Raw genomic sequence first — 17917 nt, 5'->3', positions numbered from 1 at the left:
AGACCTGAACTGGCACAGAAACTGGGTGAGAAGAGAGAGAAGTTATAAGTGGTAGTGGAAGAATTGGCAATACTTGGCAACCGAGATGGATTTAAGAAGTGAGGGAGAATGAGGAGTCAAGGATGACGCTGTGGTTTCAGAGAATGGGTACTTGGAGCTGAGGAAGGAGACCACTGAGCAGACTGAAGTTTTTCAGGAGTTTGCATGTTCTTCATACCTATCCACTACCTCATGCCCAGAGGCCCAGAGGTGGCCAAGTCCCTGAGGGAGATGCAGGGTGCCCTGTGTGGGCCCCTAAGAGAACAGGAAGGACCTGGGAGCGCTGATAATTCCTTCTAGGAACCTAGTTCTTTAGGTATTTATCTTCAGTGAGATTTTTCCTTCTGGGACTCCCACAATATTGAAAACAAAGAGACTGGCGACAATCGATGCCAGTTGCACGGAAGAGTTAACATCTGGGAGGAGAATTATGGCTCTGAATGTCCCTTTGTCCACTGCCCCGCCCGCGCCCCCCCCCCCCCCCCCGGCTGAGGCGCCAGCCACTGGGCTCTCTAGAGTGTCCACCCAGGGGCCCCGCCTACGTTTCCTTGGCATGTCACTGAGAAGCAAGGGGAAGCGCTCACTTCCTGCCAAAGGCAGGGCAAGGAGAGGAAGAGAGGACTGACTTTCCACAAAGGTCTCTGGACACTTTCATTTTCTAAAGCCAGCAGGGGGAGCGGGTCCTCTCCTTTGGGAAGCTGACCATTAATGCTAGAACCTGCCCAGTGGGTCACCCGTCCGGATCTGGGGAGGGCTGCCCCTTCCATGCCCAGGAAGCCTTGCCTCTTGCTCTGGAGTGGAAACTAGTCCCTCTTGTTGAACGGCCACAGGCACATGGGAGTTCTGGCCAAAGGGGCTTCCTAAGAAGGCAGGGACCGCCTGGGCCTGAAGTCTCATCTTGCCGGGCGAAATGCTCGCTCAGCAACCATTTGTGCATCCGCTGTGTGGAATCTCTGTGCTGAATACCTGGAGGATGCAAAGCTGGATCATGCAGAGACTGAGCTCAGGTTTGCCTTTATAGAGATAAAGCTCTAAGTGCTCTCTTCCAAAGAGCTCCAGAAGATCGGTCAGTCAATAGGCAATGACCATGGCCAAGCTGAGCACTCATATCTTTGTATTAACCTTAGTTTGTCATGATGTAAAAATAAAACAAGAAGTAATTAAGAGAAATTTATTGAGCGGGATGTGAAACCCTACCTTATAAACCTCAAGATGATAGGCCCTTGGACACCTGGAAGCCATTGACCACTGTTGGGAAGTATGAAGACTGTACCCATTTTTTATGTGTGGAAAGTGAGGCTCAGAGTGGTGGAATAACTCACAATTCTTGCTTTTCAAGAGCTTAAAAGCTAGTGGGGGATATAAGACAAATACAAAAGTACAAACTCCAATTATAAGTGCATGAAAGGGGTGCCCAACTATAAGTGCATACTTATAGGGATGGGATATATGTATAATAAGGAAGGATAAAGGTCTTTGGGAAATACAAGGAAGTTGAATTTGTCTGTGTTGTTTAGTTGTGTCTGCCTCTTGGTGACTCCATGGACCATACTGACTTGCCCAGAGTCATACAGCTAATAAGTGTTTGGGGTCATTTTTGAACTCAGATCTTTCTAATTCTATTACTGCCCAGCTCTATCACAAATCACGTAGGGCCTCTATAGTTTGTCTAGCTGAAGGGAATCAAGAAGCTCCTCCTGGAGCAGGTGGCATCTGCACTTAGAACCATAATTTTCAAGTTTCATGTCCAGGGCAAAGAAATAACAGTCAACAAAAAGTCATTAAGTGCTTACAACGTACTTGACACTATGCTTAGTTGAGAATACAGATACAAACAAAAAGAAGGGATAATTCCTGCCTTCAAAGAATTTACATTCTAATAGTGAAAGACAACATAAGACAAGCTGGAGGGTAGAAGGAGAGAGACTTATGAAAGTCTCAGTAAGTGGGTAAAGAAAGTCCAGAGGGTAATGAGACAGGGCTCTCCTGGTTTTCCTACTTAAATGAAGGTTCTTAGAGGAGTCATTCAATCAGAAGGAGAGGCAGTAAGCACCAAGAGTACTTCCAATAGGGCTGGAGAAGCCTCCAAGATGAAGTGGTATCTGGAGCACTAGTAGAAAAAATCTGTAAAAAAAGTGTAGCTTGGTAAGGAATGCGTCTTGAAAATTGTAATTTGTAGTGTAAAAATAATTTTAAGAGAAATTCAAATGAGAGGTTAGGGAAACCTTAGGATACAACCTTCTTCCCTTTGGGGAGACCCTTGGCCGGCTAACCCTTCTAGTTAGTCAGTGATTTCTACCTAGGTAGGTCATATGGGCAGGGCCAGGTCTGGGGGCCTTATCTGTGGTGTGGCTGGAGTGGAATAAGACAAAAGGAGAGACCAAGGGCATTGGTTGCTTCCTATTTTAACTAATTATTGGGTCTAAGTGGCTATTAAGCTCAGCAGATCCTAGCTATTAAAAGATTGGGAGGGCTGTCAAACATGTCAAACACATAAATGTAACAAATTACAAAATGAACATGCTGTTCACATTATTTGTACACTGTACATTCTGATAGCCTGGTGGTAAAGGCCAGATCTGACTTTGTCAAAGGGAGCAAGAGGCAGATTAGATTATGGGGGAGTGCTTTCCAAAACACCAGAAGAGAAGAAATGCTGGAAAAAATTAGGAAAATAAATTAGAGCCAGATTGGAAAGGGTCTTGAATGGGAGGCTAAGGATATGTGTTGGATTCCATTTAGTAGGCAATGAAGAACTATCCTTGAAACTATCCTTAGCATTCTTGAAATTTGGAGAAGTTAGATCTGGGAATAATATCATTACATGTACTTGGGACCATGGCTAAGAGTACAATTAAAAGTTGTCCTTGGATATTGATATTTCACATGTTGCCTTAAAAACTATTCCCTCAAGGTCTTATTTCAGCATTTGTCCCAGAGCTTATTTACCATCAGATTTCCTTGTGCTCAGACTGAGCTTTCCAGATGTTATTCCTCCTGAATCACTGTGTAAGTTTAACCCCAGTCAGTTTGGGGTCAGGACAATCTAAATATACTTCTTTTATAGATGTGAATATTTAAAAATCATGACTGAGTGGGGGAGAGAGTGAGCTCTGAGTGTGTGGGAATCTAGGATAAGATGAGAAGCTTTGGATGGTAGGTAGTACTTGGAGCATTTAAGTTGTAAATTCAGGAAGTCTCAAACAAACCATCTACTATGCACAGATGGCTGGGGTTATGAACTGGGGGAGATGTAAAGTTTAAATAAAAAAGAGACCCTGCTCTCCTGGAGTTCAGTCTAGCACATTAAAAGAAAAAAATATATATATTAATGCAGAATAAAATACTGAAAAGCATATGAGAATATAAAATGCTACCTGGACTCTGAGGAGGAAAGAGATAATATCACAGAAAGGATCATGAAAATAGGGGGCCATGGATTAGACGAGTAAACTTTGAAAAGGCTAAGGCAGAGAAGAGTGTTCTTGGTGTAGTAAGACCATAGACTTAAGACTTTTTTTTAGAGGACTTTAGAGGCCATCTTAACTGAATCCCCTCCTTTTACAGATGAGGAAACTGAGTCATGGAGGCAGAGACTTGCCCATTGTTTCATGTGTGGTAAAGTTATAGAAGCAAGATTAGAGCTTTTCCCATTGTAGTCGTGCTTCAAAGAGATCAATCATTTTGAGCAAAGTTACAAAATCAGTCATTTATGGGATACATGTAAAAGAGCCTTATTCAATTTTTTTTTGCTTTTTTTTTTTTTTTTTTTTTTTTTTAGAGGAACAATGGGTTCCAAAAAATAGGACAGCTTCAGAGAAAAAGGCAGCTCCGGGAAGTTGACTGGGGGCTATTTTATTGAAAGAAGGAAGAAATGAAGGAAGTTGTGTAGAAAGCAGGGAAGAAAGGCCCGAGTCAGGCAGGGTTTGAGTGATTGCAAGAACACTTCTGACTTGAGAATAAGAAATGTATCTGAGTCTGTCCATAAAGGAATTTTCTACCTAAATGAGCAAGGGGAATATTGACTTAATGCTAGGGCCTCTTAAACTTTTTCCACTCTGGACCTCTTTTTGCTTGAGAAATTTTTATGTGATTTGGGCCACATAGATATGTAAAATGGGTATACAAATCAAACACTTACTGATAATAAATCATAAATTCATGATCCCCCACATTGGGGTTGCAAACCATGAAGCTTTGAACTAACAAACTACTTGGGAAAAGTCAGATCTGTATATGACCTCCTGCTAAACTGAGTAATGTTTAACTGAGTACATGTGACTTAACAAATTTTTGTAAAGCAGCGTCCAGCTTAGTGGAATTTGGGAGTGGCAGGTATAGTTCCTCTTGTTGTTTGGGATACAATTCCAAAAAATGGTCTGGGAGCATCAGGGAATGACAGCCACGTGATAATATAGGAAAACTTGAAAGCCACTATCTTTTATGGGTGAAAAATCACAGATTCACAGAATTGTTGGCTGAGAGTTAGGAAACCAGGAGTTGGACACAAGGCTAAAAAAGCTCAGAGACCATCGGGTCCAAACAATACTTGTATAAGAATCGCCTCTTTATTTTTCAATGCTTGTACAAAACTGCAGAGAGAAAAGCCCATTTTGGGGCAGCTCTAATCCCTTCTCCTTCCTCGTTCCCATCTATATCCCCAGCAGCAAGCCCCAGTTAGCTGACTAATATTTTAGAGTTTCAGTTTAATACTCCATAAATCTCTTTTACTTTCTCTCTGGCTTATCAGGATTTGGAGAAAGGGCCTGGGGCACGAGCGGAAGTAGGAACATGATGCCATCTTGTGGCCAATGATTAGAATAGCTCTATGGCGACCTTTTTAATTTCCAAACTTAATGGGGCAGTTTTTGAGCCTGGGTGACTGGCAGGAGGATGGTATCTTTTGCACTAATAGGAGGATTTGGGGGGCAAGATGAGCTATGTCTTGGATGTGTCGAGCCTTGAGATGCAAATTTGATCTTCAGGCTAAGATGTTCAAAAACGGCAGTTGATAATTCCAGACTGGAGCTTAGGAGAGAAGCTTTTTAAAAGATCTGCAAATCATATTCATAGAGATGACCAGGGTCGGTGATCAAGATGTGCTGGAGCCAGCTCCAACCAGCTTCAAGAATCCATTGTTAATTTTTTTTTTGGGGGGAGGTGTGTATTCAGAAATGGGCAGTAGTACAAATCAGGACTTGATTTATTTCTTTGTTTATTATCTAGATTTAAGAAAGTGCTAATAAGGAAGATTAAACTTAAAGTGTGGGTATACATTCCTCTTCCTGTTATAGTCCAGTTATTTTTACTAGCACACTTCCAAGGTGCTTTATAAACATTCCTTGAACTCAGCAGGATTGTAGTAGAAGGTTGGGGGAATAAAATCATCACCAGATCCAAAGCCTGGTGACTGCAGACTAGGTATTAATATATAATTCATTAAGGTTTACAATGTTCTTTCTATCCATTATCTCATCTGAGCCTAACTATATCAGCTCTGATTGGCTGCTTCTTTCCCTCTCCCTGCCCCACGGTTTTTGTTTTTGTTTTTGTTTTTTGAGGGGGGAGCATGGAGAAGAGGTATGCTACTGTGAGTTGGGCCAAATTCCTTATATTTCCTTACACTTCTGAGTTCTTTTCTTTTCTGCTACAACTCAATCTTCTTCATATATAAAGTAGGAATAAAAATAGCACCTATCTCAAAGGATTCTTAAAAGATTTGAATCACTATATATAAAAACACTTTAATGCTTTTATGTTATATTTATATTATATACAAATATTAGCTACCTTATTATAATTATACACTGACCTCGTTTCCTCTTCATATTTCTTGAGGGGTTAGGAAACAGATCAAACATTCCTTTATGAGCCTCTCCTTGGTTTAGGGTAGAGAGGATCCAAGGCATAAGAGTCCTGAAATCAACCTTAAGGTAGCTGTGAAGGGTCTCCTTTCTTCTCAGGACAGAATTTACTGCTAATCAAGATTTTATAATTCTCATGTCCCTTTCCCAAGTCTACCCAGAAAATAACTTAACATCAAAGGTCCCCACACTTTTTCCTGCCCTGCCTACCTCCTATCAAGTTTAAATACAACCACACTAAAGACTCTGAATAACTGGCCTTCTGATAATTGGAATTAATCTAGTGATACAGCAGATAGAGCATCAGGCCTGGAGTTAGGAGAACCTGTGTTCAAATCCGACCTCAAACACTTACTGTGTGATCTTGGACAAGTCACTTAATTAACCCTGTTTGCCTCAGTTTCCTCATCTGGAAAAGCTGGAGAAAGAACTAGAACACTATATTGGCATTTTTGCCAAATGGCCTCCCGAAAAATTGGACACGACCAGACAGCAACAACATATAATATCCTAGAAAGAAAATGCCTCAGGACAGTGACCAAAGAGGCCTTGACCTGGAGATCCTGGTTGCAGCTTGAGAGCAGGGGCTGTGGACCCTCCATTTCTTTGCTCTTTACAAATATGGTCTTAAAGACCAGGACACTTGGGAATCTTAGAAAGCAAAACAAAACAAAACAAATCATTGCACACAATGTCTCTTCATTGCACACAAGTTTATTTTAAAAAAAAAAATGCTTATTTAGCTTCCTTAAAATAAGGAAGTTAGAAAAGAGGGAGGATTGGGGAGGTGTAGAGTGAGTTTTGTTTGGGAAATGCTGCATTTATGATGCTTATGGTATATCTGGTAATGTTACTGTTTATCCTTCATTCTGAAAGAAAACCATGGTATCAGGGAGGGGATGCCATGACATACAAGTGAATTGGATTTAACTGAGGGAGGCTGGTGCAACCTGCCTCACTTTCCCTCCAGAGTCATCTGGATCCAGGGGTCAGATTTGTAGTTGGTGATAATAATGCAGTGGAGTTCAGAAGAGATACTAGGGCTGGCTATGTAGATCTGGGATTCATCTTCATAGAAATAGAGAACATCAATAAGGTCATCAACAGAGAGAGCACTGGAGAGATGAGAGAAGTGAGCCCAGACAAGAGTATGTGAGGGACATGGATGATGATCCTGCAAAACAGACTGAGAAAAAACAGTTGTATAGGTAGGAGAAAAAACACTTGGGTGACCAAGTATCCAGGAAGAGGAAATGGTTAGTAGTGTCCGATGATCAACGAGGGAGAGGAATGAAAAGAGATCATTTTTACTGGTAACCTGATTGGTTGTAAGGATTATTGGTAATTTTAAGCAATTCAGTTAAGTGATGAGGACAAAAATCTGATTGAAAAGAGGGCGAAAAGTGAGAGGAGAGGAAGTACAAACAATGTGTGTAGATGGATAATTTTTTTAGGAGTTTGGCTATGAAGAGGAAAGAGAAATGGCACAATAGCTTGAAAGATGAAAATTTCAGATGACATGAAGAAAGCTGAGAGGGCTAGCTTATACAACCAGTGATAAAGGCAGCATCCAAAAAAGATCTTAACAGGTATTAGACTTAATATTAGACTTAAAAAGTAATTCAACAGAGTTTTGCGCATGGGTTTAAAAAATCAATGTTGCCAATTCAGCATGAAAGAAGCATGGTTAGACAATAGTTTTTCAGAAGAGGATCTTAGGGTTTTAGCAACTTCAAACTCAACAGAATGGTGATATGGCAGCCAAAACAGCTGGTACAATGTGGACTTAATTACAAGAATCATCGCTTCCAGAAATAAGTGATGGGCCCTCCTTATTGCCCTGGTCAGATCACATCTGTTCTGGATACCAGGATTTAAGAACACTGATCAACTCGAATGTCCAGATGAACACAACCAGTAAAGTGAAAGACCTAGAAGCCTTGCATGTGAGAATTGGCTGATGAAATTGAGGATGTATGACTGGAGCAGAGGAGACAAAGTAGAGATGGGGGCAGGGAAGGGAGGAAGGCAATAGCTGTGTTCAGAATCTGGAAAGGTTGTCATCTGCAAAAGATTAGACATGTTTCTGTTTGGCTTTAGAGTGCAGAGCCAAGAGTAATGGTTGGAATTTGTGAAGACACATATTTTGACTAGATGTCAGGAAAAAAAGTCCCAATAGTTCAAGATGTTTAAAAGTGAAATATGCTGCTTCAGGGGGTGGTGAGTTCTCTGTCACTGAAGATCTTCAAGCAGAAGTTGAATATCGATTTTTCTCAAGTGTGTCATCATGAAGACTCCTTTGAGTTATAGGTTGGAATGGATGGCTACTGAGGTCTCTCTTAGTTCTCATAGTCTGAGTTTGTGTGATCCCTGTTGTTACTATAGCAATAACTGTCCCTTTGACCCACATGTGCAAAAATGTTTGTGGCAGCCCTTTTCATAGTGGCAAGAAACTGGAAAATGAATGGATGCCCTTCAGTTGGAGAATGGCTGAATAAGTTATGGGATATGAATGTAAGGAATATTATTGTTCTGTAAGAAATGACCATTAGGATGAATACAGAGAGGTTTGGAGAGACATATATGAATTGATGCTAAGTGAAATGAGCAGAACCAGGAGATCATTATATACTTCAACAACAATTCTGTATGAGGATGTATTCTGATGGAAGTGGATTTCTTTGACAGAGAGAAGATCTAACTCAGTTTCAATTGATCAATGATGGACAGAAGCAGCTACACCCAGAGAAGGAACATTGGGAAATGAGTGTGAACTGTTTGCATTTTTGTTTTTCTTCCTGGGTTATTTTTACTTCCTGAATCCAATTCTTCCTGTGCAACAAGAGAACTGTTCGGTTCTGCACACATATATTGTGTTAACATATTTAACATGTATAGGATTGCTTGCCATCTGGGGAGGGTGGAGGGAGGAGGAAAAATCGAACAGAAGTGAGTGCAAAGGATAATGTTGTAAAAATTACCCAGGATGGGTTCTGTCAATAAAAAGTTATTATTAAAAAATATATATATATATATATATATATATATATATATATATATATATGAGAAAAAAGAAAAAATCAGCAGCATGATTTCAAAGAGGCCTGAAGGGACTTACATGAACTGATGCTAAGTGAAATAAGCAGAACCAGGAGATCATTATACATGGCAACAAAAAGATTATATGATGATCAATTCTGATGGACGTGGCTCTTTTCAACAGTGAGATAATTCAGGCCAATTTCAATGGTCTTGTGATGAAGAGAGCCATCTACACCTATAGAGAGGACTGTGGGAACTGAGTGTGGATCACAACATAGCATTTTCACTCTTTCTGATGATGTTTGCTTGCATTTTATTTGTTTTCTCATTTTTTTTCCCGTTTGATTTTTATTGTGCCATCTAGGGGGTGGGGTAGGGGAATAGGGGGAATTGGAACACAAGGTTTTACAAGGGTCAGTGTTGAAATTAATTGTCCATGCATATGTTTTGAAAAATAAAAAGCTTTAATTTTTAAAAAAGTCCCTTTGATACCACAACAGTTCTGTCCTATCATCATATAGCCATAATCAGCTATAAATTAATCCATTATAAATGTAAGTTATTTAATCAACTGAGATTGTTATGGTTCTGTGACAATTCTGTTTTCTTTCCTAATTAACTATTAAATTCCATAAGATGGTTGTTCCCACCCCCTACAACTACTACCTTTCTCTATTAAGAACCTCACCTCTTAGTTTAGAAAATAGTTTTCATTTTTGTTCCTCCTTTGATGCATCATGCAGTCCCATAATAACCTTTCCCACATCATCCCCATTCTTTTCTCCTTTGCTCCAATCTCAGAGGAAGAGGTGACTATTCTTGCTAAAACCAGCCCCACTACTTGTATCCTTGAAACCATTATCACTGTCATTTCTAGAAACATGTTATTTAATGCCTTCAAATATGCCCAGTTCTTCCATTACATTAAAAAAACCCTTCACTCAGGGAGACTGAATGTAAATCAACTCATATTACTTTCACTTTTTTCCTTCTGTTTTTTTTTTTCCTCTTTTGGTTTTTCCCTTTAGTTCTGATTTTTCTCTTCCAGCATGATTCATAAAGAAATGTGTATAAAGAATGTACATGTATAACCAGAAAAAAAATTAGCCAAAAAACCCCCTTCATTTAACCTTACCATCTATCTTTAGCTAGCTTACTCCCATTCAAACTCAGAAAGTGATTGGATTGTCACCTCCACTTACTCACTCTTATTCACTTCTCAGTCCTTTGTATTTTGATTTTGAACTTCACCATTTAATTGGAACTATTGTTTCCATTTTAAAGGTCCCTATAAGTTTTTTCCTTCTTGCCTTTTCTGCAGTTTATAACTGTTAATAACTCCATCAATTCTCCCTTGGTTTCTGTGAAGCTATCCATTCTTGGTACTCATCCTACCTGTCTGCTTGCTCCTTTTCATTCTCCTTTGGTAGGCCATCATTTCCTCTTCGGACCACTAAAGATGACTGTCTTCCAAGGGTTTTCTAGACATTGTCTATCTTTTAAATGAGTTCTGAAACTTTGCCAAATCAAAACCAAACTCACTGGCCTACAGTTTTTGAACCCTTTATTCTTTAGCTAGCTTCCTCCCATCCAAACCCTAAGAAAATTAATTAATTTAAATTAAATATGTCAAATAATTAAATTAAGATTTTAATTAAAAATTTAATAATGGGTACTTTTGAGAAGTTCGAATTAGCTCTAGGATACCCTGAAATTGAGGCTTCAAAAATCCATTAACTTGGCTTATGTCACACAGCTGGGATTTTAGCCAGGGTGACTTGATTCCAAAGCTCATGCCCTTTCTTTAGCCACTACCACCACCAAACATAGTATAGCCTTTCATTGGCACCTGCACAGACTCTAATAATGTTTTCCTATGGCTCTCCTTGCCTACTTTCTTCCCCCCATCTTTCATGTATGACTATCCCAGACATAATCCTGATGCCTAGATCTGGCAATGGTAAACTCCTCCTCCAAACTCTTTCAGTGGCTTCCTATTGTCTGCTAAGTGAAGTTGATGTTTTTTAATCTGGAATCAACCAACAAATATTCTGTGTCTGCTGTATGTATGCTCTAGGTCCTAGGGATACAAAGACAACCAGTCTCTAGTTGAAACAATCTCCTTTGGAGACAATATATATATATATATATATATATATAATATATATGCATATATAAAATAAATGTGTATGAAGTAGACACAAATTAAATACAAGGTAATTTAAAGAGAGAGATTTTGGCAGCAGGAAGGCAGGGGACCAGAAAGACTTCATTTAAGAGGTAGACTTTGAGCTGAGTTTTGAAGATTTTATGAGATTGTAATGAGAATGAGGGACAAATTAAAAAAAAAACATGGAGGTGGGAGATGGAGTGTCACATGTAAGGAAAAGCAAAAAATGTCAGTTTTGTGTGAAGAGGATTATTGTATAATAAGGCTGGAAAGACAGATTGGAGCTACATTGTAAAGGGCTTTAAATGCTAAATAGAGAGAGGAGTTTATATTTGATTCTAAACATACTACAAAGCCATTGGATTTATTGAGCAGAAAAGTGATATATTCAGACCTGTCCTTTGATAGATGTGGAAAATGGACTGGACAAGGGAGACACTTGACCAATAAGGAGATGGTTGCAATCATTCTATAAGAGGTGATGAAGGTTTGAAATAGAGAAATGGCTGTGTGAGTAAAGAAGAGGAGGGAAATGTCACCAATGTTATGGATGTAAAAATAAGATTTAGCAATTGATTGGATGTGTGGGGTAAGGGATGAGTGAGAAGTTAAGGATGATTCCAAGGTTGGGAATATCAGTGACTATAAAAATGGATGTATTCTTGACCCAGGATATCTTGATTACAGAAGTTAGGGAAAGGGGCGGATTAGTAGATAGGAAATAAGTCCTGTCATGTTGAGTTGATAACTAGTTTGAAACATCTAAAAACCTGTTGATGATTTCCTTGAGCACCTGGACCCTTTCCACTATCTTGCTTTTGAACTCTTTAATCTGTTAAATTTTCATTAGAGTATAAACTCTTTTAGTATTCTTATGCATTTGTTATGTATTTCAAACTCTTTGAAGATAGGAATCCTGTCTCATTCAATTCTTGTATTTTTCCCAGCATCCTGGAACAGGACTCTGAACACAGTAGGCATTTTGACCATGTTTATTGACCAGAAATTCTCTCGCAAAGTCAGCAAAAAGCCAGGAATTCTATTTGATAATCACATGTTTGCCTCTTCTTCCTCAAATCTAGACTCATGCTCTTCCCTTAAATCCCTGATGGGGTTTTTAAATACACAACAATCTCTACATCAACCTCAGCTTTTTTCCTTTCCCAAAATCTTCTCTCCTCCCCTTTGGTCTTCAGATTGAGATCCTTCTTGGCCTAATACTTCCTCTTGATTATCTCACTTCCTGAAATGCCACCAAAGAGTGGAGCTTATCTTGATGGAGCTTGGAGAAAAGTCTAAGGGTTTTAGTAAACAAAGAGCTCGAGACTGTCAGTTTGGTTAATAAACAGCAATAGCTTTGTAGAGTCACGCTCTGAAGACCACAGTCCACAAAGAACCTTCTGTCAAGACTTCCAGGATACCCTAGAGAGGGATATATGGCTTTGCTCTTCAGTGGATACTCTGTAAAGATCAGGGTGTCTCCAAGAGTTTTCTCCACCGGCAAGGAAAAGAAATGGGTGAATTATGAATCTTGACAATTGCTGACCTTGGATTTCTGGAGAAGTCTTTTAACAGAATCGATATCTTAGTGACTGTTTCAGCACTTCCAAGTGGTTCCTTATTCATCTCCCAAATGGAAAAAATGCTTGGAAATGACATGATTACTCTGACATCTGGGAGTATAGTATATATCATTGTAGAGATTGTCATTGGACTTTGTGCCATTGTAGGCAACGTGCTTGTCATCTGGGTGATCAAGTTGAACCCAAGCCTGCAGAATACCACTTTCTATTTCATTGTGTCTCTGGCCTTGGCTGACATTGCGGTGGGTGTGCTGGTCATGCCTCTTTCCATTGTGATTAGCTTGGGCATCATCATTCACTTCTATAGCTGCCTTTTTATGACCTGTCTGCTGTTGGTCTTTACCCATGCCTCCATCATGTCCTTGCTGGCCATTGCTGTGGACCGCTACCTGAGAGTCAAGCTCACGATCAGGTACTATTCACCTGCCTGTGTTGTGGAGTTGGGCAAGAGAATGGGGATTTGGGAGAGTGAGGTTGCTATGGGGCATGAGGATGGCATCTTGCAAAGTCCCACTCTGGGACTATATAGAAAATGTGGTACAGTAGTCAGAGCATGTAATGTGTAAAAATGTGGTGACTTTAGAGCCTGTAACTTTGGTCAAGTCACTTAAACTTTGTAAGTCACAGTTGCTTTATAAAATGAGAGGGATGGGACCAGATGGCTCTAAATCTAAAGAGCTTCCAAGTGACATTGAAGGTGAGGGGAGGGAGAACTAGAACTTTTCCCAAATGTCTAGTTTTGTTGTCTAAGCATAAATGAAGTTTTAAAACTTCTCCCTGTCCCCTATCCCCATTCTCAGTCCTGCACTTTGTTGTCTGTCTGTTCATACTGTTATTCCCTATACCTACTTTAAGGGCAGAGTGGCGTTCTTTTGTCTCAGCTCTGTTTTCACAGATTGATTGGCTCCCCATTCAGTGTATCTTCTACTCAAAAGTGTCAGATTCATATGAAATGTTCTAGAATTTTTAAGTGATTGCATTATTTGCTCAGGCCAATATTAAAGGAACAAAAGGTAAGGAGATAGAATATGATGCTAATTGGTCTCCTGCCATAAAAATTCAACTTTCCTCCCTTTCATTCCCCAGCTGGCTAAGTGGTCTCACAAAAAGTGCTTTGAAAATGTGTCCCTTAAACCAGACTCTTTCCTTCTGTCAAGTGTTTTAGATCTTAAGTTGTAAGAACAACAGTAGAAAAATCCAAGAGGAAAAATCCAACTTCCTCAAGAGATCGGTTGGGCTCCATCTCTTGGTTTGTTTTTGAAGCATAATTGATTTATTTTTATATTACAATAATTTCTGAATGTCCTCCTTGCTCCTCCCAGCAAGTTTTACCTAGAAATAACCAGATAAGATGTAGATTGTGTCTTGCATAATATGACACTCAGAGTTGTTCCCCATTTGGCAAATGAGAATAATATATTTTCTTATATATTTTCTTATCTACTTCCTGGGACCAAGCTTGGTTGTTATATACTAGTTGGTTGCCTTTTATTGGTATTTCCATTTACATTGTTGCAGTCATTATTTATGTTGGTGTTTTCTTGGTTTTGTTTGCTTTACTTGGCATCAGTTACTCTGTTTTTTGACATTTTCCAAATTCCCCACCAGATTTATCTTTTCTCATGCACAGTAATATTCCACTGCATTTGTGTTCCACAACATGTTTGACTAATTTCCCAAAAGACACAGTCCTGTTTTCTACATCCCTCTTTCTTACGAAGATGAGAAGTGGGAGTGGAAAGCCCCCCACTGTCAAAATAACTATTGCATTGTTCCTGTCAGTTCTTCTCCCCTGACTAGAAACTCAATCCTTTCACCAAATACAGCAGACAGAAGAGTTTTTAGAAAAAAAATCTTGATGAATTTTGGAAATTTCTTGGAATGGAGCTATAAGACTTAAAGATTAAGTCCAACCTCCTCCTATTACAGATGAGGATGGTAGTTTTCCTAAAGTTAAACATGTCATGAACTGTCAGAGGCAGATCTCAAGTCCAGGCCTTCTGGCTAGAGAGCCAGTATTCTTTTTGCAACACCTACCCTGCAAATGTTCTTGTGAAGCCATTGGGCTAGTTCTCTATCCATCCAAAATGTGACTGTTGCCTTAAGGAAATATCTTCAAAGAAGATTTGGAAATTTTTGTTCCAACCTGCTCTGTTCCTCCTGCTCTTATATCAATGCTGTTCAAGCATGGAAACAACAGACTTATCAACCTGTTCTTGAGCATCGTCTAGACTATAGCATATCTATATTGTTTAAGCATGGAATATCAACCTGTTCTTGAGGAAGTTCTGAGGATAGAATATTCAGTCTCCTCCCTCCCCCTTTATCTTTTCTGCTTTCTATATCCTCTTTGAATTTTCTGCCTTAAAACCATCAGTTCTTTCCCCTCCCAACAGATATAAAAGAGTGGTCACTCAAAGAAGAATATGGATAGCCCTGGGATTCTGTTGGCTGGTGTCTGTCCTGGTCGGGCTGGTCCCCATGTTTGGCTGGAATGAGAGACTGAGCCCAGGGAGCTCTGGGAATGCCAGCTCCCTTGCATGCCGCTTCCGCTCAGTTATGAGGATGGACTACATGGTCTATTTCAGCTTTTTCACCTGGATTCTCATCCCGCTGGTCATCATGTGTGCCATCTATGTCGACATTTTCTATGTCATCCGGAACAAGCTTAGACAGAACTTCTCTGGCTCGAGAGAGACTGGTGCATTCTATGGGAGGGAATCCAAGACAGCCAAGTCCCTGCTTCTCATCCTCCTCTTGTTTGCCTTTTCATGGCTGCCTCTGTCCATCATGAACTGTGTTTCTTATTTCTTTCCTAAGGTTATCATAGACGAAAATTTGCTCTGCTTGGGCATCCTGCTGTCTCATGCCAACTCCATGATGAATCCCATTGTATATGCTTGCAAAATAAAAAAATTCAAGGAAACCTACCTTTTGATCCTCAAATCCTACATCCTACATATACCATCTGACTCCTCGAGCACTGAGCAGACTTCAGAATAGAAATCCTGGAAATCACAATTGTCCATTCCCTTGTTCTCATCATTTCCTTTATTGGAGATTGAGGGGGTCATTTGGCTCATTTACACCTCCCCTTCTGTCTTTGCTCTACAGAGGATTGTACTCCAGATGACAGCTAGTGAAAAACTTAACCACCTGTACTTTTTTCTCCTCTGAGCTTATGAGGGAAGTTGGAGCAATAAGTACTAGAGATTGCTCCATTTTTTTAATCTGTAAAATGGGAACTACAAGACTCAGTAGGTGGTAAACATGTTGGACAATGATTGAGTTCTGTACCATTGTATCTGCCCTCCTCCTAATAATAGAACTGTTCTTAATACCTACTGGGAAAGATGGGAGGGAAGTAGACTGAATAGAATGATGGTTTGAACTACTGAGTTAACTTGTTGATATACATGATCAAATAAAAGATACCTTAACATGTGGCACAGCAACTTGCCTGGGGACGGGTTGCCTGAGACATAACAGCACAGCTAGTTGCAGCTAGCATGGAATTAGCTTTTAAAAGATTTTTAAAAGCTTTTAAAATCGCTTTGTCCCCCCAAAAAAGAAAGAAAAGGAAGGAAGGGAAAAAGTGAGGAAGGGAAGGAAGGAGGAAGGAAGAAATGGAAGAAAAAGAGGAGAGAGGCAAGGACAGGAGAAGAGAGAAGAGAAAAGGGAAAACAAGGAAACTGAAAGAAGAAAGGAGAGACAAAGGTAGGCAGAGAGAAGAAAAAGAGTGGGAGTTTCTTGGTCCTCTTCCCCAAAATATCTGGCTCTTTATTCTTGGGTTAAAAGAAGTACATTTCAATTTCACGAGCCATTTTCCTATGTTGCAAACCATAGGATAGAATCTCTCTATTGCAGTGTCGCTCCTACTGTATATTTTCATTTTTCATCTCATGGAGTATTAATTTTTGAATTTAAAAAAAATCAATCTAATTATCTATGTGTCTGTGGGCAAATCATTTAACCCCATTTCCTCAGTTTCCTCATCTATAAAATGAAGTGGAGAAGAAATGTCAAATCACTCCAGTATGTTTGCCAAGAAAACCTCAAATATGGTTGAAAAGAACTGGATATGACTGAAATGACTAGGCAACCACAACAATCCTGAGGGGGAAAGGGAAATGTATTAAGATAGTAGGTAGGTTGTCACAAAGTTGTCAGCTTAAGGTTTTGTGCTATAATGGAAAGCCCTGGATTTTGAAATCAAAAAACCTGAGGTTGAATCCTGGCTTTACCACTTAGTTCCTGTAAGAATTCAGGTAAGTTACTTCTAGTCTTAAAATCCTAAGATCCCTTTAAAGTCCTGTGATCCCATTGGCCTGTTAAACTCCTGAAGAAGAAAATAAAGCCCGGAAAGGTTAAGGACTTGCCTGATACATAATTATCATGGGTAAGATTTGGACACAGTTGGTGCTTCCCTCTGTACCATGCATAGATTTTTACTTTCTTGTTAAAATTACTTTATTGAAACAAGAGGCCAAAGAGCTTTTGATTAAATAATAGAAAGAAGACTGTTTTTTTAGAAACCAATTAAAGTGTGAAAATGATACAAAGAGAAAAAAAAATTACATTCTAATTTAAAAGCACAGAAACCTGATAACAGATCTTGCTCATTAATATTTAACCATTAAAATTCATTTTAATTCTTACATAAAACAGGCAAATAATGCCTGTTTTAAAACAATGAAATTGAGGGCAGATTTTTCACATGGGTACATACTAAAGTCCCAAAGTATAATGCCCTAGGCATTAAGCATTCAAAAACAGAAAACAAAAACCAATTCCTGACTTTAAGGAACTTTACTTCTACATAATATGTAAATAAGATCCTTCAATTCACACCATCCCTTGCTAATTTTCCTTCTCTCTGATTGGATGTTTTTCTGAGTTGGTACTGAATTTTCTCCAAATGTTAATTTGAGAAGGGCACCAAGGCTAGCTGTTTTTTCATGTTCAATTCATCAATACTTACTTGAACTTATCATGCCCCTGAGCTAGCCACTCCTTTCTTCCTCATTTTTCAACTATCTTCCTAATTTTTCAATTTTTTTTGTTTGCTCCTATCTTCCTTATTTTTCAATTTCTTTTTTTGTATTGTCTATTCCAAAAGACTATAAGTTTCTTGAGGACAGGAACTAATTTTTTTTGTCTTTTTATTCCCAGTACTTGGCATAGTTCTCAGTACATAATGCTTGTTGACAGATTAACAA

The 17917-nt window shown here is 39.2% G+C and overlaps 1 protein-coding gene across 16 annotated transcripts in view; it reads left to right on the top strand.

Annotated features, from left to right (window-relative positions):
• Positions 1-17917, top strand: part of ADORA3 (adenosine A3 receptor) — a 68299-nt gene that overhangs the window by 37830 nt on the left and 12552 nt on the right. For 3 of the 16 annotated variants that reach the window (XM_031967287.1, XM_031967288.1, XM_031967289.1), the window contains one exon: positions 15095-16144. The exons of 9 other annotated variants lie outside the window; for them this stretch is intronic. In XM_031967287.1, the coding sequence (XP_031823147.1) occupies positions 15180-15701 (522 nt within the window). In that variant the 5' untranslated portion in view covers positions 15095-15179 and the 3' untranslated portion in view covers positions 15702-16144. Of the gene's footprint in view, positions 1-11837; positions 13111-15094; positions 16145-17917 lie in introns of those variants that run through there. 4 more of the 16 variants (XM_012549582.3, XR_004234013.1, XR_004234012.1 and 1 more) reach the window with 4 other exon arrangements.

The sequence above is a fragment of the Sarcophilus harrisii genome, chromosome 4 (assembly GCF_902635505.1).
Source record: "Sarcophilus harrisii chromosome 4, mSarHar1.11, whole genome shotgun sequence".
In the NCBI taxonomy this organism is placed as follows: Eukaryota; Metazoa; Chordata; class Mammalia; order Dasyuromorphia; family Dasyuridae; genus Sarcophilus; species Sarcophilus harrisii.
Note: the sequence above shows the minus strand (reverse complement) of the source record. Positions and strands in the feature narration are given on the sequence as shown.